At 42.9% G+C, this 27,805-nt stretch overlaps 1 protein-coding gene across 3 annotated transcripts in view; it reads left to right on the plus strand.

Annotated features, from left to right (window-relative positions):
* The window catches only part of CARMIL1 (capping protein regulator and myosin 1 linker 1), a 581,945-nt gene extending 575,454 nt beyond the window's left edge, over nt 1–6,491 (plus strand). For all 3 annotated transcript variants that reach the window (XM_063923281.1, XM_063923283.1, XM_063923284.1), the window contains 2 exons: nt 1,623–1,760; nt 5,445–6,491. In XM_063923281.1, coding sequence (XP_063779351.1) covers nt 1,623–1,760; nt 5,445–5,608 — 302 coding nt within the window. In that variant the 3' untranslated portion in view covers nt 5,609–6,491. The remainder of the gene's footprint in view (nt 1–1,622; nt 1,761–5,444) is intronic.
* Nucleotides 6,492–27,805: the final 21,314 nt, after the last annotated feature.

Consider the following 27,805-nt stretch of genomic DNA (forward strand, 5'->3'; position numbering starts at 1 on the left):
TACCTAGGGATGCCTGTCCCAATACAAAGTAGTATTGTGTCCTTCTGGTACCCTTAGCTGGTGGAAACCATGGAAATAAAACAGACAACACTGCATCTATTTGAATAATGAACGGTGGGCCTTATTCAGGTTTGTTAGCAAGACACAAAAGTAAGCAATTGGGCAAAACCATGTTGCACTGCAGGTGGGACAGATGTAACATGTGCAGAGAGAGTGGGTGTGGTGTGTCCAAACTGAAATCTAAATTGCAGTGTACAAATTAAGCAGCCACTATTTACCATGCACAGAAACAGTATAACCCACCCAAATCTAAATCTCTCTGCACATGTTACATCCCCCCACCCTTGCAGTGAACATACAGTAGTTTTGTCCAATTGCTTACTTTTGTGGTTTGCTAACATACCTATATAACCTCCTGTGCCCCATATCCTTTAGAATAGTAGTACAATTATATCTTTTAGAATACTTAATAGTGTCCATCCGTATAGTTATTTATAAATTACATTGCCCTCTTTAAAGATACTAATAAATAATAGTGCCCCATATAGTTATTTATAAATAATAGTGCCCCCATACACATTATATCTTTTAAATATTAGGGCCTCCTTAGTTAAAGGAAGATATACATTTGTTGGGCACAATATATATATATATATATATATATATATATATACACAAGTCGAGAGTACCGGCTCTCCCATAAGCAAATTGCAGCTGTGCGCCGGGTGCCCGTGCAAATGGACGTATGCAAGTAGAAGGTGGCACGGCACTCCAAGGCGACTTTTTAAATAATCACTCAGACGGCAGGAGTTCAGCAACGTTTCAATGTATTCAACATTGTCCTCAGGCTGAGGACAATGTTGAATACATTGAAACGTTGCTGAACTCCTGCCGTCTGAGTGATTATTTAAAAAGTCGCCTTGGAGTGCCGTGCCACCTTCTACTTGTATATATATATATATATATATATAATATACACATATAAATTATTATTATTCATTTTTTTTGTATTATTGTTCTTTTATAGTATTGTAATATAGTGGTTTTGTTGAAAACTTACCTCCTATCTTCTTATTTTCTTGATCCTCCATTGCTATGCGGGGGCCTGACCTGTTGATATAATTGGAAGTTTTAATGGAATACCTTTTATCGACAGCGGGATCCCGGCCACCAGTATGCCAGCAGCGGGTAAGCCCATGCTGTGGGCATGGTGACTCGCTAGGCTCGCCACAGGATCTAGTCTTCTTCTATGGGTGTCGTGGACACCCACAGAGGGAGAAGAGCCTGTGTCGCCGGTATTGCGGCGGCGGAATTCCAGCATCGGCATTGTGACCGCCAGGTGGTCCCGTGATTGCCTCCCATTTTCATTACACTCTTCAAAATGCTGCATAGTACCTTTGACAGCTTGGAGGCAAAAATACAGTGATTTCTAAACCGTGAAAAAAAGTGAAACTTTAGCTAATCAAAACATTCCTTGTTACATTCTGATGTGTTTTGAATTTCTTGGTAAATATGTGGAGATTGGATTCAAAGTATTCCACTTTAAAAAAGCACATTATAATACTGAATCTAAGATTTGACTTAACATTAATATATCTTTGTTGTACTTGCGTGCACAACAGATGAGATCCCTGAATCTCCTTCTGGGACCTGTTCCCCCAAAACGATTCTCCCATCAGTGCTGAAGCGAGTCCCATCAGAGAAGGATAAAGATGGACAGAGCAGCCTGCTGTCTTCTTCCCGGCCTCTTGCAGATGAAGGTATAATGAGATGTGCAAAATTAGCATGAGGTTTTTACGTTGCTCACATAAAAAGTCTTTATTCTAACTGAAACTTGGTTTTGAATGCAACATTGACTGTTCTTTCACCCGCAGCTATGAAGGAACATCAAACAGATGCTAAATATGAGTGAGATAAACAGCTTTAGTGTTTGAATATTATATTTAGTTTCTAGCTGCTATTTGCTGTGCATATTAATCCTAGCTGACATGAATATGGTATGTGACACATTTGCATACCTTTTCCCTTTAGTATAGACCTCTAAAGACAAAAGGTTGTTGGCCTTTGTTACAGTATATACTCACCATATTCTTTATGACCACTTACATTTAGATGGATACATTGATTGTGTCTAGATTCCACTTCTGAAATTATGTATGCTGTCCAAATACTATATGGGGCGGGATGTAATGCCACCCAAGTTCGGCCGACGTGCGGGATTCCAGCCGAACTCTGAGTTTTTTTTGAAAGAGACAATCACTTACAAGGCAAACCCATGCCTTTTATGTGATTGCCCCTTTAAAAAAAAGTCAGAGTTCGGCTGGAAACCCGCACGTCAGCGAATTTGGGTGGCATTACATCCCGCCCACAGTGTGTTTAGCCCAATAGGCTACCAAAAAAAAATGTGAGTTGTCCTGAAAAACAGTAAAAACCTAAAATTGTCAGATTATGTACCATTATACACAATTAATCATTAGGATATAATGTTAAGTGATTGTATTATGGGCTAGTACCAGGAAATTAGAAATACTGGCATATGAAGCTTTCTGTAGGGTTATACATAAACTACAGCATAAAAGCAACAGAAAATGACTTCTTATACTCATACCTAATGTCAGGATGTACAACTTCCTATACAGATCGAACGACATACGAATATCTTTGTACTATAGTCACAATGGCATACACAAACTCTGATAAATAGACAAAAAATTTGCTCAATACTTACGAGCCTATCCACACTATTATGTACTACATGTTAAACTTTCATATAAAGAAAACACGGGATCCGGTCTCTAGGTCGACAGTAACTAGGTCGACCACTATTGGTCGACAGTAACTAGATCGACAGGGTCTCTAGGTCGACATGTTCTAGGTCTAAAGGTCGACACGAGTTTTTCACATTTTTTTTTTCTTTTTGACCTTTTTCATACTTAACGATCCACGCGGACTACGATTTCGAATAGTAACCTGTGCCAAGCGCAGCAGTAGCGGAGATTCTGTCGACCTAGTTACTGTCAACCAGTAGTGGTCGACCTAGTTACTGTCTAACTTGGAGACCACACCCAGAAAACACACAGGTGTATTTGGAGAGGAAGTAGTCAGGATCCCAGCTGTTGGTATCCCGGCAGCCAGATTACTGACGGCGGAATACCGACCCTAATCTGAATGCCGACACTGGCATCCAGAAGGGTATACACCATCCCGGTGCCTGAATACTGACAACCGGGATCATGAACGAAGAGAGACCGCACTACAAGGCAGGTAACCCTGGGGGGGGGGAAGGGGGGGGGTTAGGTTTACGCTACGGGGGGGTGTAGGGATAGGCACCCCCCTCGGAGTGTTAGGGTTAGGCTGCGGGGGTTGATGGTTAGGTTTAGGCAGCGGGAATAGGGGGTTAGTTTTAGCCACCTGGGTGGTTAGGGTTAGGCACCAAGGGGGGAGGTTAGGGTTAGGATGCAGGGAGGGAGGGTTAGGGGTTTGGGAGAGGGGGGAACACCCGATAGTCACCCTGTCGGCTTCTTACAAATCGGGATCCCGGCGTCAGTATGACGAGCGCCGGGATCCCATGCACCAGCAAATCCTACTGCTCCTATTTGGAGCTATACAAATAAACAATATGAAAGATAATATATACTCTGGAATACACAACGCAAAACACACAGGGGGTTTTACATTTATTGTATCTTTTTCCATAACAGTATCACACTGCTCATTTTTACTATAGTCTGATATTTCAGAAAGCACATGTGCATTCTCGTATCCTCAAAGCTCCTAATAGTAGTAATGGTCAGATTCATATTTCTGTAAGTTTGTATTTTCAGTATATTTACTTTCTTACACTTAGGGGTAAATTATTTAGCCCCCGTGAGTTAGTGTGGCTACGTGCCATACTTATGTTAAATCCGGACTTGCTAAGGTTAATTTGCAGCCCCACAGGACTGCATATAACAATCAGTCCAGAATGAGATGATGATTCATTGCCGTGTTTCCATGCCGATGCATTGGCAACTCGTCCCCCTCACAGCCACTTGAATTTACTCCATAGGGGGGTATTCAACTAAGGCCATTTTAATGCTTAGGCAAAAAAACCCAAAAAACTTTTCACTATTTTTTAGGGCAAATGAGGATTCGCCCTATTAATAGCAGGGTTGTTTTTTTGCCTAGGTGAAAAATTCTTCAGGAGCAAAAAAAACATGTGGATTGGTGAATCCACAAGGTTTTGCGCCGGCAAAAATACGGACAGTTTTTGTTGATTTTGAGGCATTTTTTGGCAAATGCCTTTTCATAAAAAAAAAAAAGAAGTGAAAAGGTATTGGCAAAATGCCTTCGAAACGGCCAATAACGGCCCTTAATTGAATACGCGGGGGGGAGGGCTGCAGATATAACATGTGCAGAGAGATTTCGATTTGGGTGGGTTATATTGTTTCTGTGCACGTTAAATACTGGCTGCTTAATTTCTACACTGCAATTTAGATTTCAGTTTGAACACACCCCACACAAATCTAAAAATCTAAAACTCTGCACATGTTACATCTGCCACACCTGCAGTGCAACATGGTTTTGCCCAATTGCTAACTTTTTTGGTTTGCTAATAAACCTGAATTGGGCCCTAGGTTTCAATCGCTTTACTTTTCAATTCCTTTTTAGCTTGATTTAATAATTTTAGACACATGGTGGCGCTCTAGACACATCATTTTGGCTTCAGCTTACATCTGTGTAAAACATATTTGCAGATCAGCATAATGTTCATTAAGCATTTTTATATTAATTTAAATCTGTGCAACTTGATTTGCATACACTTATTTGTGATTTATGAGCAATATTACATGGCATGGATTACATACAGTATTGCCTCTTCATCCTCCAGTTTGTGTAATAATATCACTTAATAAAAAAGTGTGACTTAACTAAAACTCTAGAGTAAAGATGATCTCTATCCTACTGATGTTTCTCACTAGTAGAGCTTTGTGGCATAACAGGTGATTTTGCAGAGGTATGACGTTCCACTTTTGAGCCACCATTCACCGGAGTGCAGTGCTACTCTGTATTTGTTACCGCTCCCTTTACAGACTTCATAGCCTAGGAATAGAGCTGGGTCATTGCCAAGCAATTAGCTGTACACTGTGCTTAGTGTACAATGAACAGCATACACTTAAGTAACAATTACACCAGTGGAACATGCTACGTTTTGGCAGCCTAATGTAGAAGATGGTGAGTATATCAATGAGCAGGTCTTGCTCATCTGTGCTTATGAAACCAGACATTTTTTTAAAATAATTTTATGTCCAATTTAGCAATGGAGAATTGAATGAGTTACTAATTAATTATTTTTTTGTATAGTTTCTTATTCTTTTAATGTAATGAAGTTGTTTGATTCATATGATTCAATGAGTCAATGAAAGTACTGTTACTTTACTGAAATTTTTTTTTTGTTCTAATAGCGCATCCAGTGACTCCATCTGATTCGTCGCTGAAAAAGAATCTTGGCCTTTCCACAGCAGATGGACAAGAGCTAAAATCAGGGTCATTAAGCAAAGACCCTCATCAGCGAAGCAAATCCAGTGACTCTGGAGAGGAGGCTGATAAGGAGTTTGTTTTTATTTAAACTTCTGTCAACACGACTGTCTCTCTACCTGAAATTCATTTTTATTTTTAATTTCAATGCTAATTTAGTGTCATTTGTTTCATGAATAATCCTGTGCACCTTTCAGTCATCTATGTATGTATATGTCCTTAAATTTGTGACACAGCTGTAGCAGATGCCTCACACTCCATAGAGCAATGGTGTACTTGACTTTATCTGTAAGATGTCTCATGTACCTGTAGACCAAGGAGATGCGAATACTGCCACCCTCACATCTCCTTTGTACCATTCTGTTTCCTTATGTAAGCACTTGCACATTGTAATTAACAGAGCACACTAATGACAAATTATTTGTATAAATGGTAAATATATAAACAAATATGACTCTATGTATGTGTGTGTGAATATATATATATATATATATATATATTACACACACACACGCATGCATTATATATATATATATATATATATATATATATATATATATAATGATATATATATGTAATGATGGAATTGCATTTTTACATCCTCTGGTAGGACTCTTTCTTCTCCTTGTGCTTGTACATATGGTAACCCTTCATGCACTTGGCCTATAAGCACAAGCATTGAAGTCCCCTTTGTGACACAATAGATACAAATGAGTAATAATGTAATAGAGTGATTGACACAGAGTATGATTGGTTTCAATGATGGGAATATGATACACCGTCCTCCGTTTTAACACTTGCATTTTGCTTCCATTATACCATTTTTGAAAATAAGGTGTTTAACATCTGTAAATAAAGACTGGGAAAAACTTTTTGATGATACAGTAATATAGATATTCACTAATATTACAGGTTATGGAAGTTTTATTCATATGTATATTTGTATCAATAAAAAAAAACATTTTACAACTTTATTCTACTTTCTGTTTAACTATATTTTGTACATTCCAAGTCAGTAATATTAATTTTATGTAATGCCTCATACTAAATATATTAGAGGTACAATTTTGTGTAAAAGAAAACGCTGAAATCTTAGATTTTAGCCATATATTGCAATTTATAGTATGTGTATGTTCCCAAAAAATTGCAAGAATTACAAAATAAAGTACTTATATCATCATCAATGAAAAACATAATGCAGAAGGTGAAAGAGAAAAGGAAAAATACACTTTCTTGCTAGACATATAAAGGAGATGCCTTACTAGAAGCACACCATGACTAGGAGTCACAGACCGGAGGCGTGACGTCATGCTTGGTTACCTAGCAAACACCTTTAGCATCTGGGCACTCCATGCTCAACCACCTGCAGCATCTGGGCCCTCCATGCTCAACCACCTGCAACATCTGGGCCCTCCATGCTCCACTGTCCCGGCAATGCTGGAAAGAAGAGAATAAGCAGACTGTAAATACTGGTAATCACCAAACCTGTGAACACAAACAATATTAAAACAAAGAATATGTCAGCACTACAGGCAAGGGTAGGGAGAGAGAAAGCAATATAGGAGGAATAAAGACCATCAGGAATACACGGAGGAGAACACACAAAAATACAGTTATGCAGGGTATGAAAATTTAATTAGCAGATAAACCTGACAATTCCAAAAGGTGCATATATAAAACCAAAAAACTCTAATAAAAAAGCAGAAGCAGAATTCCACTGAAGTATTCCACCCTTTTCCCAGGACAGGAAAGGATGGAGAGGCAGCTCCCTCACTGGCTGAGGCCTGGTAACCACCGCCGCTACTGCATACAGCACTCCCATCAGCTTCTGACCCCCACCTTCCTAACCTATCTGCCAGTGCAGTGGCCCTATGGCATCTTTATCACTCCTGGCTGCCGGACTGGATTGCATTGCACCTTCGGTAAGTTTGGGCATACTCTTCTCATAGGGGAGCTGCTATAGTATATTTGCCACCATTTTGCCGCATGCTGGCCCACTCCCCACCATCAGTGCCTCTACCACTGGTCCCCCTAGAAATGCACCGTAGAAGAGAACCGGTCAGGCCGCCAACCTGCCACTTATTCCCTGGTTTATCATTTTCCTTTCTCAGCACTTATTCCCTGGTTTATAATTTTCCTTTCTCAGCTGGAGTTTGAAAATTTTTAGTTGGGGATGATTTGCTGGGGATGTAGGCATCACGGCACGAACCAGGATAGCCAGTTACAACACTTATGAATTTAAGTTTCATTATATAATCCGACAAACGTGTCAGATATTGGCCCTCATTCCGAGTTGCTCGCTCGCTAGCTGCTTTTAGCAGCATTGCACACGCTAGGCCACCGCCCTCTGGGAGTGTATCTTCGCTTAGCAGAATTGCGAACGAAAGAGTAGCAGAATTGCGAATAAATAATTCTTAGCAGTTTCTGAGCAGCTCGAGACTTACTCCTACACTGCGATCAGCTCAGCCCTTTTCGTTCCTGGTTTGACGTCACAAACACGCCCTGCGTTCGGCCAGCCACTCCCCCTTTTCTCCAGCCACTCCTGCGATTTATCCTGGCACGCCTGCGTTTTTCCGCACACTCCCAGAAAACGGTCAGTTTCCGCCCAGAAACACCCACTTCCTGTCAATCACACTCCGATCACTTCAACGATGAAAATTCTTAGTTCGGACGTGAGTAAATCTACTAAGTTTTGTGCTAAATTACTTAGCGCATGCGCACTGCGTACCATGCGCATGCGCATTTTTGCCTTTAGTCGCTCCGTTGCGAAAATCGTCAACGAGCGAACAACTCGGAATGACCCCCATTGTGCTATGCTGCTATTACACATTCATGGACTAGGTATGATGCGTGATTGGTTGAGCAACTTCTCTATTTCTGCAGCGGGGTACACTGGGGTTCCACAGGGAATAACATCGGGGTGTAGAGTTGGATCTTGATCCGAGGCATCAACAGGCTAAAAGCTTTGACTGTTCCCAAGATGCTCAGCGCCGCCTCCTCTATAACCCCGCCTCCATGCACAGGATCTCAGTTTGTAAGTTGGTGCCTGCAGTGCAGGACACTAACAGGCAGGGCTGCTCCAGCATCCCCGAAAAGAGCTTTTTAAATGAAGATAGAAGAAGACTTCAGCAGAGGCATTCTTAGTGCTAGATGTCATTCTGACATTTCCTGCTGCAGCTCCATCACCTCTCCCGGCGGCGCTGTATACTCCCACGCCCTGGTTGCCGGGTACTTACAGCGGAGGGCTCAGGTTCTTCAGGCAGGCACACACATTCACCGCGGAAACCGGGAACACGTGGCCGCATCTAGGGAGGAGGTGAGAGGGTCCCCCAGGCTGGACCCGCTGTAAATCGCGATTCGGCGCAGCCATTAGGAGGCGGGCCGCGCGCGCTGGTGTGGACACTGTGTTGGTACAGGGACTCCATTAGACCACCAGGGCAGGGGCACAGGTCGGTTTTCTGTAAAACCGTTTTATTATGGCCCACAGTACCGGTGGTGATGCCCAGCAAGGGGATAAGGCTCTGACTTGTAGCCCCTCCCCCAGCCCCAGGGCGCCATTTACAGTAAATGTTCCCGCTTTGGAGCTGCATCTCTCTGTCTCCCACACTCCCTGTCAGCGTTTGGGTGCCATTACACACATGTAATGCTGATTCTGGGACTGCTGAGCAATGTCTCCTCTGTAAAGCCACCTGCATCATCAGCACTGTGCATTTACAGGACACTTAAGTATTCTACATGTCGTTTAGACAGTGTTAGTTAAGAACAAGTGCTTTACTATAGGGATATTTAGTACAAGTATCCTGTGGTATACATCCAGTCTTTACTGTGCATTGTTATATCTATATGCCTATATAGCTTTACTTAGTGGTACAGATGGTACTTAGTATTGCTAGTCCAGTGCAGTTTTATTGTTAGTAATAATTTCTGCATTGTATATGTGACTGAGTGTGTGCCAATAGCTGCTGTGTGATCTCTATTTCATATATCCCACACATATTGCTATCCCTATATTCTGTACCCTGAGGGGGGCTAAGTGCGTCAGGGTCCTCCTAAATATAGTGTTTCACAGGATATACTACTTTAGTATTTTTCTCTGTGTTTTACAGTCACCACATACTGTACCTTTTAAATCCTTTATTTGTGCTCTGCTTTGCAGTCACAATATACAGGGGGTTTTTGTCAGGTCATTTGCTTATATTGTACTGTTACACCCTAAGGTTACGCTTACATATAATGTCCGCTAAACAGGGTGGTCGATCCATGGCTGATCCTGCACCATGCAGTGCTGATGCCTCGGATTATTCGGAGGAAAACATAGCAGCTGAGGGTTAAGGTACTGGGGGTTCTATACCCCCTGGTCAGTTTGCAGCAACGGGGGCAAATTAAGACCATCCTTGGGCTGCTTTATCTTATTTACTGACTATGCTAGTAACTACGGGACCTCCTGTGCTATTACAGCCACATATTGTCCCTACAGTTAATCCGCCATGGGCAGATGCTCTGTCTTCTCAGTTACAGCAGTTAAATCAGTCTTTGACTAAGCAAAAGCCTGACTCTCGCCCGTCTAAGACCAAGGGGTCATCTAAACGGGCCATTACTACCTCACAATCCACACAGATTTCGGATACCTCATCCGATGTAGATGGCGCTTACACTGACCCTTCAGACACTGATGCAGATGCTTCTGATGGGAAATCTCTGACTCAAGTGGATGTTCCTGATCCCTTGGAGGCTATCAGGCTGATTCTTCAAATCAGTGATGGCGATGAGCCTCCAGCTACCTCTAAGAAACCAGATAAGTTTAAACGTCAGAAGGTTATTTAATTACTTTTATCTCATTCTGACCTCTTGGTTGACATTTGTCAGGAATCCTGGGAAAATCCAGGAAAAACATTTGCTCTGTCTAAAAAGATGCTAGCGCGTTATCCCCTTGCAGAGTTAGGTAAATATTGGGAAACACCTCCGCCGGTGGATTCACAAGTCGCACTTCTGGTGGTGTTCTCTGCTCTGCCTGTCACTACCGTCACCTCACTGAAGGAACTGACGGATAAGCGTGTGGAGGGTTGCATGACGTTCATTTACACTCTTGCTGGAGCTGTACATAGACACACTATGGCGGCCTCTTGGGCTGCTAAGGCTATAGAGGCCTGGGTTCAGGAAGTGAAAGTGTAACTACCGTCTGATTTTCCTGATAATGCTAGACCATGTCTTTCATACATTATTGCAGCCTCTCATTATTTCAGGAGGTGGCATCTGATACGGTATCCTGGCGGCCAAAGCGTCTTCTATGTCTATTCTGGCTCGCCGGATCTTCTGGTTGCATCCTGGTCCATAGTTTTGGACTCTAAAAAGACCTTGATTTAAGGGAAACATTCTTTTTGGGGTAAGACTGCATGTCTGCCTAGTACTTCTTCTTCGGCTCCGAAGACTAAGTGTACTTCCTCTCATTCCTTTTGACCTCCGGGTAACGCAAAGGGTCAGGCGTACCCGACACAGGCTCGCACTTTCAAAACCTCTAAGCCCAAACCTAAACGTGCCTGGGCTGCCCGTTAGCCTGCTTCCAAAACAGACAAGCCTGCTACATGACGGGGCAGGCCTCCCCCAGGGGGATTGCAGGGTGGGAGGCCGACTTCTACGGTTTGATCAGGCGTGGTTACTGACCACATCGGATGCCTGGGTAAGGGAAGTTGTCACTCCCGGATACGCCATCTCTTTCAAGTGTTGGGGCTGTTCCTAGTACCAAAACCGAATGGTTCCTCCCGGCCCATTCTCAACCTCAAGTCCTTGAACAAATTTGTGAGGGTCTCCAAGTTCCGCTTTGGAGCCCGGGGACTATATGGTCTCCCTGGACATACAGGATGCTTACCTGTATTTTCCTATTGCCATGTTGCATCAGCAATACATGCGGTCTGCTATTGGCAACCTCCATTATCAATTTCCGGCCTTACCTTTTGGATTGACCACGGCTCCGCGAGTATTCACAAAGGTCATGGCGGTAATGACGGCCCTACTCCGCCGTCAAGGTGTCAGGATCCTACCGTATCTGGACGACTTGCTGATCCTGGTGAATTCCCCAGAAATTCTCCTCCGTCATCTGGATCTGACGGTCCAGTTTCTGCAAGCCCACGGGTGGCTCATCAACTGGAAGAAATCTTCCCTGGTCCCTGCTCAGAGCATGGTGCACCTGGGGGCATTGTTGGACACCCACAACCAGCAGTTGTTCTTGTCTCAGGAGAAGGTCCTGAACCTTCAGGACAGGATTCAATGCTTCTTCTCTTGCCCGCGAGTGTCGATACACTCGGCGATGCAAGTACTAGGCCTCATGGTGTTGGCTATCGACATGGTAGAGTACGCTCAATTTCATTCCCGCCCTCTACAGAAGCTGATTCTTGCCAAGTGGGATGGCCTGCCTCCCCGGATCAGGTCTCAAATGATCTCATTGTCTCCGGAGGTTCGTCTGTCACTGAGCTGGTGGCTACAGGACCATCGATTGAGCAGGGGTCGTCCCTTCTGGATCTCCAACTGGGTCCTTCTGAGGACGGATGCCAGTCTGTGGGGTTGGGGCGCGGTGTTGGAGCTACACTCTCTTCAGGGTCGGTGGATCAGGGAGAGGAGTGTCTCCTCCCGATAAACATTCTGGAATTGCGGGCAGTGTTCAATGCTCTAAACCTGGCCCAGCATCTCATCAAGTACAGTTGGACAACGTCACCACCGTACATAAATCATCAAGGCGGCACTTGAAGCCGCATGGCAACGATGGAAGTGTCCAGGATTCTTCAGTGGGTGGAACGCCATCTCCCGGCCATATCGGCCGTGTTCATTCCGGGGGTCCTCAACTTGGCAGCAGACACCCTCAGTCGTCAGGACATACATGCCGGAGAGCGGAGCCTCCATCCAGAAGTATTTCAACTCCTAGTGGACAAGTGGGGCCTACCAGGTGTAGACCTGATGGCGTCTCGACACAATCACAATGTTCCGGTCTTCGGAGCAAGGACAAGGGATCCTCAAGCAGCGTTCGTGGATGCACTGGCAATTCCATGGAACTTTCGTCTGCCGTACGTGTTCCCTCCGGTTTCACTTCTTCCCAGGGTAATAAGGAAGTTCAAGCAAGAAGGAGGAATCCTACTTCTGATCGCTCCAGCGTGGCCCAGACGGCATTGGTTCTCAGACCTACAGGGTTTCTCAATAGAGCGTCCTCTTCTACTTCCGCAACGCCCAGACCTCCTCGTTCAGGGCCCTTGTGTATACCAGGATTTGGCCCGGCTGACTTTGACGACGTGGCTCTTGAAGCTTCAGTTCTGAGGGCCAAAGGATTTTCTGAGGCGGTCATTCAAACCATGTTGAAGGCCCGTAAGCCGGCTTCAGCTCGGATTTATCATAGGGTCTGGAATTCTTACTTTGCTTGGTGCGCATCTAACAATCATGACACTTTCAAGTTTAGTACGGCCAAACTTTTGGCCTTCCTGCAATGGGGCCTGGACTTAGGCCTTCATCTGGCCTCCATCAAGGTTCATATTTCTGCCTTGTCGGTATGGTTTCAGAGAAAAATTGCGACTTTGCCTGATGTTCATACATTCACTCAGGGTGTGTTGCGGATTCAACCTTCCTATGTCCCGCCTGTGGCTCCTTGGGATTTGTTGGTGGTTCTGGAGGCCTTGCAAGAGTCTCCGTTTGAACAACTTGAGTCTGCGGACCTTAAGTGGCTTACTCTTAAGGTTTTGTTTCTTCTGGCTATTGCCTCTGTTAGACAGGTTTCAGATTTGGGTGCCTTATCCTGTCGGTCACCTTTGTCTGATTTTTCACGTGACCGGGCGGTTCTTCGGACACGCCCTGGTAATCTACCTAAGGTGGTGTCTTCTTTCCACCTTAACCAAGAGATTGTGGTTCCGGCCTTTATCTCTTCTGATTTTTCCTCCAAAGAGCGGTCTTTGGATGTGGTATGGGCTCTCCGTATCTATGTGAAGAGGACAGCCTCCATTAGGAAGTCTGATTCTCTCTTTGTACTTTTTGGTTTTCACAAACCTGGCTGGCCTGCTACTATGCAGGCCCTGGCCAGATGGATTAGAATGGTGATTGCACAAGTTTATGTACAGGCTCTGCTTCCAGCTACTGATACCATCAAAGCCCATTCTAATCGGTCTGTTGGACCTTCTTGGGCGGCCCGTCATGGTGTGACCCTTGGCAATTGTGCAAGGCAGCTACGTGGTCCTCTGTAGACACATTCATAAGGTTATATGCCTTCGATACATCCGCCTCCCAGGATGCTTCCTCTGGACGCCAGGTTATTGTGCCCGATACAGTGCATCCCCTCCCATGAAGAACTGCTTTAGGACATCCCCGATGTTATTCCCTGTGGAACCCCAGTGTACCCCGCTGCAGAAAAGGAGAATTATGGTAAGAACTTACCTTTGTTAAATCTCTTTCTGCAAGGTACACTGGGTTCCACAGGGCGCCCACCCTGACGCACTTAGCTTCTTTGGGTTTGTATGGCATTAGCCGCTGACACCTGCTCCTGTCGTGAGAATGTGGTGTATGTGGCTACTAACGGTTGTCATCTCTTTTACCTGCTACTGCAGGCATTTCCAACCACGGTCCTCAAGGCACACTAACGGTGCAGGTTTTAGTGATATCCAGGCTTCAGCACAGGTGACTTAATAAGTAGCTCAGTTATTTTGATTTAACCATCTGTGCTGCAGCCTGGATATCACTAAAACCTGCACTGTTGGTGTGCCTTGAGGACCGTGGTTGGGAATGCCTGTGCTACTGCATTGGACTGGTTAACAAAACTGAGCTCCTGTGCACGGAGGCGGGGTTATAGAGGAGGCGGCACTGAGCATCTTGGGAACAGTCAAAGCTTTTAGCCTGTTGGTGCCTCGGATCAAGATCCAACTCTACACCCCGATGTTATTCCCTGTGGAACCCAGTGTACCTCGCAGAAAGAGATTTAACAAAGGTAAGTTCTTACCATAAATTTCCTTTTTACAGTATCTCTCTCCAATATTTGATAAATCTCCCCCTTAATCATTAGTACTGTTTTTCATGTTTGATGTATCAAACCTTCTAAAGAGGACAGGTGGAAAAAGTTGTTGTAACCAATAAGGTTCTACCTATCATTTTGTAGAAAGGTCTTTATATTAAATAAAAGTTGCTATGGGCAATTTTCTTTAAAAGATGTGATATATCTAACTTATAATCATCTAAAGATAAAGATCCTAAAACAGTATTTTGGGGCATAAAACAAACTAGAGTGGGAACAATACATAGAATTGGTGAGAGCCAGACCAAGGAACAGGAGTTGTGAAGATGTTCTACAGTAGGTATTGGCTGATTTTACTATAGTGCCAGAGCACAAGCTGTGACAACTTATCTGTACTTATCACCCTCTATACCAGTGATTTTCAACCTTTTTTTACTCGCGGCACACCAAACAATATTTTAAAATTGCCAAGGCACACCATCCGTTCCCCACAGAAAAAAAAACAAAAAACACACATTGGGCTTCACAGTAATAAAAAATGCACACATGCATTGGCCTACACAGAAAAAACAATCACATTGCTCCCCACATAAATCCTATTGCTCCCCTCATAAATCAATCACATTGCTTCCCACATACTGTAAATCATGTTGCTCACACCTAAATCAATCACATTTCTCCCCACATAAATCCTATTGCTCCCCACATGAATTATTCACATTGTTCCCCCCATAAATCCTACTGCTCCCCACAGGAGAAGTAACATAACAAATATTAGCCCCTACCGGTCAGGTGTCCTCCTCCCTGTTCCTCAGTGGCGGGGACTGTTCATAGTGGAGTGCTGTGAATACTGAGCAGCAGGCGGTCGGGCAGGTGTGGATGTGGGTGGGCAAGGAAAGCTGTGGACGCAGGTGGGAACTGGAAGATGTATATGCAGGCGGGTGGGCTGGCTGGGTGGTAAGATGCGGCGGCTGTGTCCTATGATATCACACCGCCGCGTCATCAAGGCACAGGTCACAGCCGGAGTATGAATGATCCTCTAAGAAGAGCCCAGGACAACAGTTCACTCTGAAGGTGCAGGAAGCTGCTCTGGCTCCGCGGCACACCTTGCAACTGGTCGCGGCACACTAGTGTGCCACGGCACACTGGTTGAAAAAGCCTGCTCTATACCAATAAACATGAATGAATGCAATAGAAGAATGTATTGTAATATTTTTTTCTTATCTTAATGCATTTTGTTAATATTTCTTAATAATCAACATGTTCTATATTTTTTTAAATCTATAATTGATAGTAGCCATATTACAGTAAAAACATGCACTGGTGATGCTTCTTAATTAACACGTACTGCCTTTAAAAAACAAATTTTTAATCTGAAACAAATGCTTTGTGCAATGTAAAAAAGCTACCACCAAAAAAATAAGGGTTGGAATTGTGTGTTTGTTTGATTCACACTTTGTTACATAAACCAGCTTCAAACTGTGCCGCTGCCATTTGCTTTTCTTATGCTCCGTAATTAAAAACTCACAGGAAAGTTCCAGGAAAGGGAAGTAAACATGTCCTAATGAGGCAAAGTAAAATCCAGGAGCATTATACCTTGCCTCCTGAAGTTTATGAACAAAAGAGAATGTCAGGCTTGATAAACCATTAGTTGGCCTGGTAAATGGGGCGGGGGGGGGGGGGGGGGGGGGGCTCTTGCACATTATGGTTTTACTCAAGGCAGTGATAAGTACCGTGATCAGTCACTACTCACTGAATGAAGGTTTATTATTCTCTGCCAGGATCAAATCACATGCTGTTGCTTAGAGGGTTTCATTTATTTATGGATTTTACACCTTTTATTTACACACTTCCTGTTTATTTTATGCTGAATTGTATGGAGTTTGCTCATTTGGTATGTTTATGGAAAAATACACATAGTGCAGGGTACAATTTAGAAGATATACTCTAATGCCTCTTAGCTTTTGCCATTTATTTGCATTTAAAAATGCTAGTAAAAAAACAAATAACAAATATGTTTGAGATGTATTAGTTCCAGCATTTGGAAGAAGACGAGTGAGTGTAAGCTCCGCAGTGCAAGTTACCCACAGTAAATACAAAAACATATGCAAACGGAACTGAAGCATGAGGGCAATTGGTATGGTGACGCAAGCAGGGCCATGACAAGCGGTGTATGAGCATTGCCATTGCACAGGGTGCAGAGCCCTGGGGGCGGCACAATCGCTGCCCCATGGCACCCTGCAGCCAGTAGTGGTATTGCAAAGCCACCCAGAAGCGTCCTTAGGCAGAGCTTTACTTCCCAGAGACAGTGGCCCTATCTGTGTTATATCAGTCTTGTCACTGGTTTAGGGAGCGGGGCTGGCACAGGGTGCATTGCCGAACTGTTGTGCCGGCACAAGAAATAATGGTTCCAAGTACCAGACCTATTTACATGAGAAAAATTAGGTAAAAAAACAAAAAAAAAAGTAGAGATGAGTGGGTTCGGTTTTACTCGGATTTACCCGAACCGCCTTATTGGCTCACGGACGTCACGTGTTTTGGTTAACCAATAAGAAAAATCCAGAAAAAAAGAACTTGGATAATTCTGGCATTAAGAACAGAGTAAATCCGAACCCATTCATCTCTGGAAAAAAAAAAAAAAAAAAGGAGCTACATAATTGAGGTCTTCAAGTTAACACATAAGTCAAAAGGAGAGTTAAGTCCTAAAATTCCAGTATATTCAACATATAGTATCTACACTTAATGATAACTACTTAGTCCAACTAATTGAGGAACCAACTAGGTACAATGCAATCTTAGACCTGGTATTAACAAACAATGGGGATTTGGTATCAGGTATTATAGTAGGGGAACCCATAGGAAACAGCGACCACAATATGGTCACATTCAATATCAGTTTCAATAAACAGCCCTATACTGGCTCAACTAGGACTTTAAACTTTAGCAAAGCAAATTTTGAAAAGATGAGGGTATTTTTCAGGGATATTGAATGGGAAGGTTTGTCTTTAAGAAAAAATACTACGGAGAAATGGGAGGTACTAAAATTCCTGCTAGCTAAAAATACACTCAAATGTATTCCTATGAGTAGCAAAAAAAGGAATAAAAATCATAAACCGATGTGGCTTAACAAAAAGATTAAGGAACTTATGGGCAAGAAAAGGCGAGCATTTAAAAAATACAAATCTGACGGGGAAGCAGAGTCATTTCAGCACTATAAGGAATGTAACAACATTTGCAAAAAGGAAATAAGTAGAAACTGAAAAACTAGTAGCAAAGGAAAGCAAAGCGAATCCCAAAAAATTCTTTAAATACGTTAATAGCAAGAGATTAAAGAAGGAGAGTATTGGCCCTTTAAAAGACAAGTTGGGAGTCTTAAGCAAAAATGATAATGACATAGCGGACACACTAAATGAGTTTTTTTCAACAGTATTCACTCGTGAGGACCCAATTCAGGGACTAATGCACAATCTCAATAATGAGAATATCACACTGATAGGTACTTATTTAAGGGAGGAAGTAGTCTGTGACCGATTAAAACATTTAAAGATTAATAAATCACCAGGGCCTGATGGTATTCATCCAAGGGTTCTAATGGAGCTTCACTCTGAACTGGCAAAACCGCTATCTTTGATCTTTAAGGATTCAGGTATATCAGGTATGGTTCCCAAAGACTGGCGTATAGCGGTAGTAGTGCCTATATTCAAAAAGGGAAGTAAAGCTGAACTAGGTAATTATAGACCAGTTAGTCTTACATCTATAGTGGGGAAAGTATTGGAAGGTATTCTAAGAGATAGTATTCAGAAGTTCCTTGAAACCAATAAGGTCATTAAAAGGAATCAACATGGGTTTATGAAGGACAGATCCTGTCAAACCAACTTACTTGGCTTTTATGAAACAGTAAGCGCAAACCTAGATCAGGGTAAAGACGTGGGTGTAATCTTTTTAGACTTTGCCAAAGCGTTCGATACTGTACCACACATGAGACTTATCTACAAGCTACAAGAATCAGGGCTAGGAAGCACAATATGCACTTGGGTCAAAAACTGGTTAGATAATAGGAAGCAGCGCGTTGTGGTTAATGGATCTTTTTCAATTTGGACTGAAGTGCTAAGTGGTGTGCCGCAAGGCTCAGTATTAGGACCGCTATTGTTCAATATTTTCATTAACGACCTAACAGAAGGTCTAGAGAGCATGGTGTCAATTTTTGCAGATGATACCAAATTGTGTAAGGCTATAAATACAGAGGAGGATGCCGAGTCTCTTCAGAACGACTTAGTTAAATTAGAAGCATGGGCAGCCAAATGGAGAATGCGCTTCAACACAGACAAGTGTAAGGTAATGCACTGTGGTAACAAGAACATAAGTTACACCTACCTACTAAATGGGGTAAAATTAGGGGATTCTGTACTGGAAAAGGACTTAGGTGTCCTCATAGATAGCAAGCTAAGCAGTAGTACCCAAAGTAGGACTGCAGCAAAGAAGGCTAATAAGATATTAGCATGCATAAAACGGGGTATTGATGCTAGGGACGAGAGTATTATACTCCCGTTATATAAATCACTAGTGAGGCCACACCTTGAATACTGTGTACAATTCTGGGCACCGTACTACAAAAAGGATATCCTGGAGCTTGAAAAGGTACAGAGGAGGGCGACCAAACTAATTAAGGGCATGGAGACGATGGAATACAAGGAAAGGCTTGAAAGACTAGGCATGTTTACATTGGAAAAGCAGAGACTAAGAGGGGATATGATCAACATCTACAAATATATAAGGGGACAATACACAGAGCTTGCGCGGGACCTGTTTTTGGTTAGATCAACACAGAGGACTCGTGGACACTCGCTCAGGTTAGAGGAGAGGAGATTCCGCACAATACGGCGTAAAGGCTTTTTCACGGTAAGGACAATACATGTTTGGAATTCCCTGCCCGAGGGAGTTGTAATGGCGGAATCTGTCAACACCTTTAAGAATGGGTTAGATAAATTCCTAATGGATAAGGATATCCAGGGGTATGGTGCATAGTCATGCATTATAGTTACTATAAATAGGGATAAAATGTAATGGCTGACAGCAGCATCAGTCAGAAATTTTAATCAAATCATCATGCATAGGAGACCACAAATAGGTTGAACTCGATGGACAATTGTCTTTTTTCAACCTCAGATACTATGTTACTATGTTACAGTACTGTAGATCTGAATTGTTCAAAGGCAGAAGACTGTAGGTTAGTCTTTACTTGGAATGATACAGCTAAGGTTTTGATGCTATCAGTTAGTATTAGCACAATTAGAGATAAGGGTACGGAGTCTAAGACACCAGTGGCTTTTCACCATGGAACCCCCACAAGGAGGTATTGACAGTGCTCGGTACACAGGTCCCTGTACTCTGCTCTGGTTACTAGTGAAACAAATAATAGCTAATAAATCACTAAAATATGACAAGAAGATAAAGTCTGGTACACTTCAGGTATCGTATAAGCCACAGAGGTGAATCAAGAAGAATTATGAATGAAACCAGAGTTGGTAAACTAGGAGGTCACAGATAAACCACAGGGATTAGGCCAGTGGTTTCCAAACTTTTTTGAATCATGGCGCCCTAGAATATCAGAATTTTTTTCACGGCACCCCTAGGCCAAAAATTTCTTATTGAGAAATTTAGAAAGAAATATTCCATTAAGTAGATTGCATTTATATGTCATCCTTAGGGTCAGTTGTGTGGGGAGGGACAAGATTTGCTTCTGTTTGGCCACATATTTTATGACTGGCAGCCACCAGCACTGGTTTTGCCTATTATATTGACCATGAATAATTTGAATTGGTCCTGGACCACCAACCCAGGGCACCCTTTCAAGTGTCCCGAGGCACCCCAGGGAGCCACGGCACACAGTTTGGGAACCTCTGGATTAGGCAAAGAAGAGTCGGGAAGGAAACCAAGACCAAGATGCCATGTACAGGCCAGGATCAAACAGATAGGAAGTCTCAGTATGCTGGAGCTAGGTAGTGAGCTCAACCATCAGCCTTTAGAAAGGGAAGCCAGGTTTGATCAGCCTGAATCCAGTGAAGGCAGTGATTATGTGACCATAGTAGTAATCTCTAGGAAGTGCCGCGCATCCCCTCTATAGCAGAAGGAAATTATGGCAGCCTGAGCCGGCGTGAAGCATGCTGAATCTGCGGAAGGGTCTACTACACTCAGAACAGGTAGACACAAGTATTACACCAAGTACGCCATTTGTTACAGATACACATACTTGTATATACTGTACATCTTACATTGTTTTGAGTGTTTTTCTTTTTTTTAATCTATTAATTTATAAAGGTAGTAGGCATTGAAAAGTCTGTTACACACAGTAGAACAGTTGTAGTAAAATAATCCAACTATACTTCAAAGCATCGAGTCATAAGATCTATATGCAAAAAGAGCAGTTAATATAATGACATGAAATGATGATAATAACAGGACATGCAGTACTACAATTCAAAGTGGAAGTTACTGAACTTCCGTTTTTTATTGTTTTTTTATTTTTTGTTTAATACAAGTCTGTCCATTGGGTATACTAAACTTTGTCCATTACCAAAGAAAGTTTCTTTACTCATCCAGTCAAGTCTGAGTTTCTAAGAATAAACATATCATTAGTCGTTAGATGACTTTGACAGTATGCCACATAAACCTGTTTTGTTTTATTATTGGGTTTGCTTAAACCAAACCTACTTGTTTTTCAGTGTTGTAGAAATTGGCATGACACTGGCCTGGTGATGATAACACGGGGGCTCTACTTAGATGAAGTCACAATGCCGGCTTTGTATGTGGAAGTAATTATTGCTATTGTAAGTAGGGAGTATTTCTATCATACTGTGCACATAACACTTGTAAGTGAATGTTTTTAAAATGTGTTAATAAAATATAAACAATCTATAATAGCTTATTTGTTAAAAATAAATAGTAGCGGGTTAATAAATGTAATCAGATTCAAAACTATATACGGTATGTAAGTTGTGATAGCTAATATGTGTCATTTATAATTATAATATAGCTCATATATCATCTCCATTACATTTTTTTTTACATATTTTTCCAGTTAGCTATAAACTATTGTAACACATCTATGCTAATGTTACCAACCAATAATAATACGGAATGAAACTTAGATATCAAGATTCTTTCACCAGTAACTTGAGCAACAATAGGACTCTCAAAACCTGTGTCTGTGTTTGTAAATAAAACAGACCAAGAACGTAGGATGGTATGTGCCCAAGGGATCCACCAGGATGCTGTCGTTGGGATTCTGTGTGATTGCCGTAATACCCCCTTTCCTGGTCTCTTTCCTAGCTCACCATTCTGTCTCATGTATACAGTGCACTGGTCCAGTTATGGCTTTTCTCTTCCAATGTTTGAGTTTCTCCACATTCTGTGAGCACTCCACATGGATTGGATTGACAAGCACTTCCAGTCATGCTGATCCTGTTTCACTATTACAGCTGAACAATCATCTGTAGAATATTGTATCCTTCACATAGTCTGTATTATTTGTGTCCATTCACTGATCTTTTATAAGGAATTTGGGGGTAGATTTATTAATCTCGGGGAAGTGATAAAGTGGAAGGTGATAAAGGACCAGCCAATCAGATCCTTACTGCCATGTCACAGGCTGGGTTTGAAAAATGACAGGAGCTGACTGGATGGTCCTTTATCACCTTCCACTTTATCACTTCACCGAGATTAATAAATCTACCCCCAAATTCCTTATAAAAGATCAGTGAATGGACACAAATAATACAGACTATGTGATTGTTCAGCTGTAATAGTGAAACAGGATCAGCATGACTGGAAGTGCTTGTCAATCCAATCCATGCGGAGTGCTCACAGAATGTGGAGAAACTCAAACATTGGAAGAGAGAAGCCATAACTGGACCAGTGCACTGTATACATGAGACAGAATGGTGAGCTAGGAAAGAGATCAGGAAAGGGGGTATTACGGCAATCACACAGAATCCCAACGACAGCATCCTGGTGGATCCCAACGGATTATGTGCGCCAGGATATCTATACCGACCTGTAGGGCAAACACAGTCAGGAATAGAAAGCAGGGTCTGAGAGCAGAACATTATTTTGTGGCTTGGCAGGATCATTGCAATCAAAATAAATATCCTCCGGAAACTGTTGTACTGTATTCAAACCATTTCAGCTGCTGTTCCCTATTTGCTCAAGTGCCAAAGGATTCTGCAAATGTGTGTAGAATTGGAGAACGCCAAGGATTGAATGAGTGAATCTGAAAACAAAAATCCATAAAAGCAGGAGGGTAGAGGCTTCCCCTACTATAAATGTTGCTCTTGTTCTTCTTGTCAAGCCCTGATTGTGGCTACCTTTGTCTAAACAAATATTCTGCCTGTGTGGGTACTGAAGCCAAAGATTTGACCTTTTCATCGGTCTGGCATCTTCCCACTCCTGATACGCATATAGGGGGTCATTCCGACCTGATCGCACGCTAGGATTTTTCACTGCGCTGCGATCAGGTCAGAACTGCACATGCGTATGCACCGCAATGTGCAGGCGCGTCGTACGGGTACAAAGTGGATCGTTGCTGATCGATGGATTTTACGAAGAATCCATTTGCACAGCCGATCGCAAGGAGTTGACAGGAAGAAGGCGTTTGTGGGTATCAACTGACCGTTTTCTGGGAGTGGTTGGAAAAACGCAGGCGTGTTGAAGCGTTTGCAGGGCGGTTGTCTGACATCAATTCCGGGCCAGAACAGGCTGAAGTGATCGCAGCGGCTGAGTAAGTTCTGAGCTACTCAGAAACTGCACAAAACTTTTTTGTATTGGTCGGCTGCACATGCGATCGCACACTTGCAAAGCAAAAATACACTCCTCTATAGGTGGCGACTATCTGATCGCAGTGCAGCATAAAACAGCTAGCAAGCGATCAACTTGGAATAACCCACATAGATCTAACATTGCTGCCTTCAGGTAAATTTACATAAACCTCACCTCTGACCCCACTTTGTGACAATCCTGCATTTACTTTGAGTTTCTCCAATGGGCCTCTTCAATTCTTACCTCTGAGGAAGTCAGCAGTAATGCGTACCTAATTGACAATGTCTTGGGGAAGACTATGATTTCCTCTTCTTATAACCTGCTCTTGGACTATACTTTTAGATTACACAGGAGACATGAGCAGAATAAGAGGTTGACCTTGGTCTTCTACTGGAGGATGAATTTTGGGGTAAGATTATAGAAGATACTCCTGACATACTGGTAATAATGTACCCACCTCTGACCCAGCCTGCCTGGAGGCTTTGTGGCCAGATGGTAACATTCTTCCATATCTGGTGTACTTTGCTCTAGGGTGAGATCAACAGACTTTGATTGAAGCCCAGTGGCCTACTTTTTTTTTTCTCGCTTAATTGCATTTCTACACAACTTGTTTGCCCCCTACTCCCTCCCCTCATTGCCCACGTCACTTTGTTTTATTCAATGCAAATTTCTGTGTGTTATTTGTGTCTGTTTAAATAAAGAGTTTGAGCTTACATCCTAATTCCAAGATAGTGATTTGTTAACAGCCACAAACTGAGTACAGAATGAAAGAATCTGATCTCTCCAGGTGAAAATGAATTACCTTCTAACGACAACTTAAGAAGACCAAAAGGCCCAGTACATCTTAGTTGTCATCATCTACGCTCATGGTACGTTTACCATCTCACAGGGTCCATCATTAAATGTTCTAGCAGTCAAGACAGAAAAGCTATTCCGTAATTACTTTATAAGCCCTTAGGTGTCCCATGAAGACAAAAGACCATTTGTATCAAATACAAGAGGCTCCTGTTTCTTTACTTGCCTTGCCCAGTTGATATTACAATTTTGAACCTTGCCCAAAGTCTAATCCTCATTTTAAGTAAGCCTACTCAAGATCTAAAACACTCTCATCTCACATTGCTTTTAAAAATTCTACGAATAGGTGGAAAACATAGTAAATTTGTTAATGCCATGATCTGATGTCTACTGTACACAAAGTAATCTTTTGTGGCATGATTTTTATATAACATATTGTTAGAACCTGGGCTTAGACTGTAATCAGCCATAAATTGTGCAGGCATTTAAGGTGTATCAGGACTCTGGGTCGACACCCATTAGGTTTACACCCATTGGTCGACAGTCAGTAGGTCGACAAAGCGCGCCATTCAAGGGGATATGGTGCACTAATTGGGGTTCCTGTTCACTTTATAAGAAAACGACACCTAAAAAAATATGAAAAACTCATGTCTACCTTTTTTCATGTCAACCTTGTTCATGTCGACCTAATGCCCGTGTCAACCTATTTCTAGTGTCGACCTAGCCACTGGTCGACCAATAGGTGTCGACCTAGACATTGTCGACCCTGAGTCCCATACCCCATTTAAGGTGTATAATTATGTGCTGGTAATGACAGATTCATTAAATCCATCCGCTGTTCCTCACTTTTAGCATCAATATCCATTGTATATTTATCATATCACTTCATTATGATCATATTTCAGTTTTTTATTTTAATAATCCTTTTATACAGTATGGATTACTTTAATTCTGTAATTCAGGTGATAAATAATAAGGCTATTAATTAGCATTTGTTAGTATGTTACACATCCAAAGCTTTAATTATCTCCCCAGGGATTTTGTAATGAGCACAATCCAAGGTAAATGAACTATCCTATTGTATGCTAATTGTGCACCTTTCATTATATGTTATGTTTTAACAGTCCCCTCAACTGTAAATATGCCATTAATTACAGTTTTTACATTTAACTGTAATATGTAATTTCTGTAGTCTAGCTGTAAATAAAATTACAGTGATAATTGCTACTGCTCATTAATGGGCAAATATATGAGCACGGAGGCTTCTGGGAAAAGTATTTGAGATCTGAGGAGTTAAACCCCAATTTAAGAGCAAGTGCCATATTTTTCAGTTTAGCTGGAGACGCAGAGTTCCCCTCACATATGATCACCTCTATTCAGGCAATAATGTGAATTTCCTATTTCACTAATCCTTACTGTTGGGGTACTATTTACAATTACAGTAGCATCTGTCCGCTATTATTCCACCTACATTCAGGCCGAACACAGACAAGCTGCTCATACCCTCATTTTAGCAACAACATTGAGTGACAGACCCATTTATACTACTTTGGCTAAACTTATACCTATTTCAGACTGCCAGCTTGTATCCCAGGTTATTGCACATGAGCATGCATAACCTGGGTTGCTGTGTGGTCTGAAAGGACCCAGGGGAAATATCCCAGATCGAGTGACCCAGTATTTCAACCCTGGTAGCAACCAGAGTCGAACAATGTTTCAACCCTGGTTGCTGTGTGGTGTGATCGGGTTAGCAAGTCGATGCGACCCATTTCCCGTTCACACTGTATGGATGGGCGGCGCTTGGAGATCATCTAATCTTCAAGTGCCACCCCACGCGTATCACCACTGATGTCACCAACCCGGCAGTATACCGGGCTGGGGACAGCACTGTGAAAGGGGCTCGGGCGGGTCGCACCCAGGAAGCACCCGCCTGTTGCGTTCTGAAAGGGGTATTATTAAGCTGGTGGGTTTCACCTTAAAATGTAAAACATAAATCATAGTAAATGCAAAACATACCTAGTTTTATCAGAATGGTTTAATCATGCAACCAACAATGTCAGGAAACATACATAAATACTAAACGTAGCATTCCTTTTAGTTTACTAGGCTGGTGTTCTACTTTAAAAATGCTAATGGCAAAGAATTGGTCATCTATAGACGTGTACGGTCTATCCAGTGATGCATAAAAAGTCTTCCAAGTTTGCCATGAGGTCTGACCGAACAGATGTTCACTGTTTAAACCTGAAGGGTTTTAAAAAGATTAGAGTTGGGATTTGAAGTACTGCACTGTCAATTCAATATGCTGCACATTAATAATGTATTATTGTGGGATGATAGTAGAAGCAGATGATTATGAAAAGACTGAATACGTTTTTGTCATGTTAAATATTTTATCTGAACACAAATACAAATATTTTATTTTTAATGCAAGAAAACTTTGCAGAAAAGTTTAGTGTTTATATAACCATGATCCGATATGTATTATTTTGGGGTATGAGCACGGAAACATCAAACTTTCTTGTGCTTTTTTTGGGAATGGGTGTACCGTCTTATTATGTGATTGTGAATTAATTAACAAATTAGCAAAACGAGAAATAGACAGAGCTCAATGGTCTTTTTTCAACCTCATAAACTATGTTACTATGACTGTCCTCTCTCTTATTAGCGTAGAATGGAGGAAGGATTCACCCCTCGACGAGAGTGTCTGATGCTGTAGAAAAAAAAATTAATCACAGCTAATTTTGCCCATTTATAATTCTAACTATAGTTCATATATTGGGGCATATTTAACAGGGACCGAGTTTACCTGAAGTGCAGGGTGCCGGCCAAGGTTTTAAAAGTGGCAATCGGGGGCGTGGCTTGGCTGGCTGAGGGAGAAGCTGCATTTTACATGGGCTCAAGCCTACAAGCTTGCAGATAGCCCGATATATCTTCCATCTGTGCCCTGTTCCCCACACTTTTACACCCCTGCCTCTCACCTAGCGTTCCTGACCCGGGGGGAGCGTGCTGCGGAGTCGGGAGGCAGCTCCGGCTGTCTTTGCGGATTGCGGCCCTCCCCCGCATGTGAAGCCTGGACCTCGATTTTGGAGCCGCTCCGGAAACGGAGACGGAGCTGCACACGGGCGCCGGACGTCATCCCTCACTCCCGCCGGAACACCTACTGAAGCCTGCCGCCCCATCCCTCCGCGCTGCCCATCACTTTGCCTGGCGGCTGGAAGCGGCAGACGCCGCACTACTATCCTCCTCTGACGGTGAGTGTCAGACGCTGGCGGCCATCTTTTCTCCCCACACTGCTCCACCAACAACGTGCCCGGACAGTGCCCTGCAGACAGCCCCGTGCGGGACACTTAGGGACACCCATCCACCACCTTCTATCACCACCACTGCTTACTAACTGGCTAGAATACCCTGGGGAGGGGCCGCGGAATCAGGGAGTACTTCTAAGCGCTCCCGCTGGTTGCGGCCCTCTCCCCAGACTGAAGCCAGGGACTAGAGTGACCACGGAGCCTAGCCTGAACTCCAAGAGCCGCGCCGGCACCCAGATCCGCCTGTAGAGGCTTCCGGAATCCTGCGCAGGGTAGGTGAAGCACTCGCCACCATCAGGCAACCCCTTTACACACCCAGCGGCCCGGGAAGCTGGCTCCCGGAACCCCGAGTAGCGAGGTCCCACGAGGAGGGCGGCCATCATCTTGCCGCAGCTTT

Source organism: Pseudophryne corroboree, chromosome 5, assembly GCF_028390025.1.
Source record: "Pseudophryne corroboree isolate aPseCor3 chromosome 5, aPseCor3.hap2, whole genome shotgun sequence".
NCBI lineage: Eukaryota > Metazoa > Chordata > Amphibia > Anura > Myobatrachidae > Pseudophryne > Pseudophryne corroboree.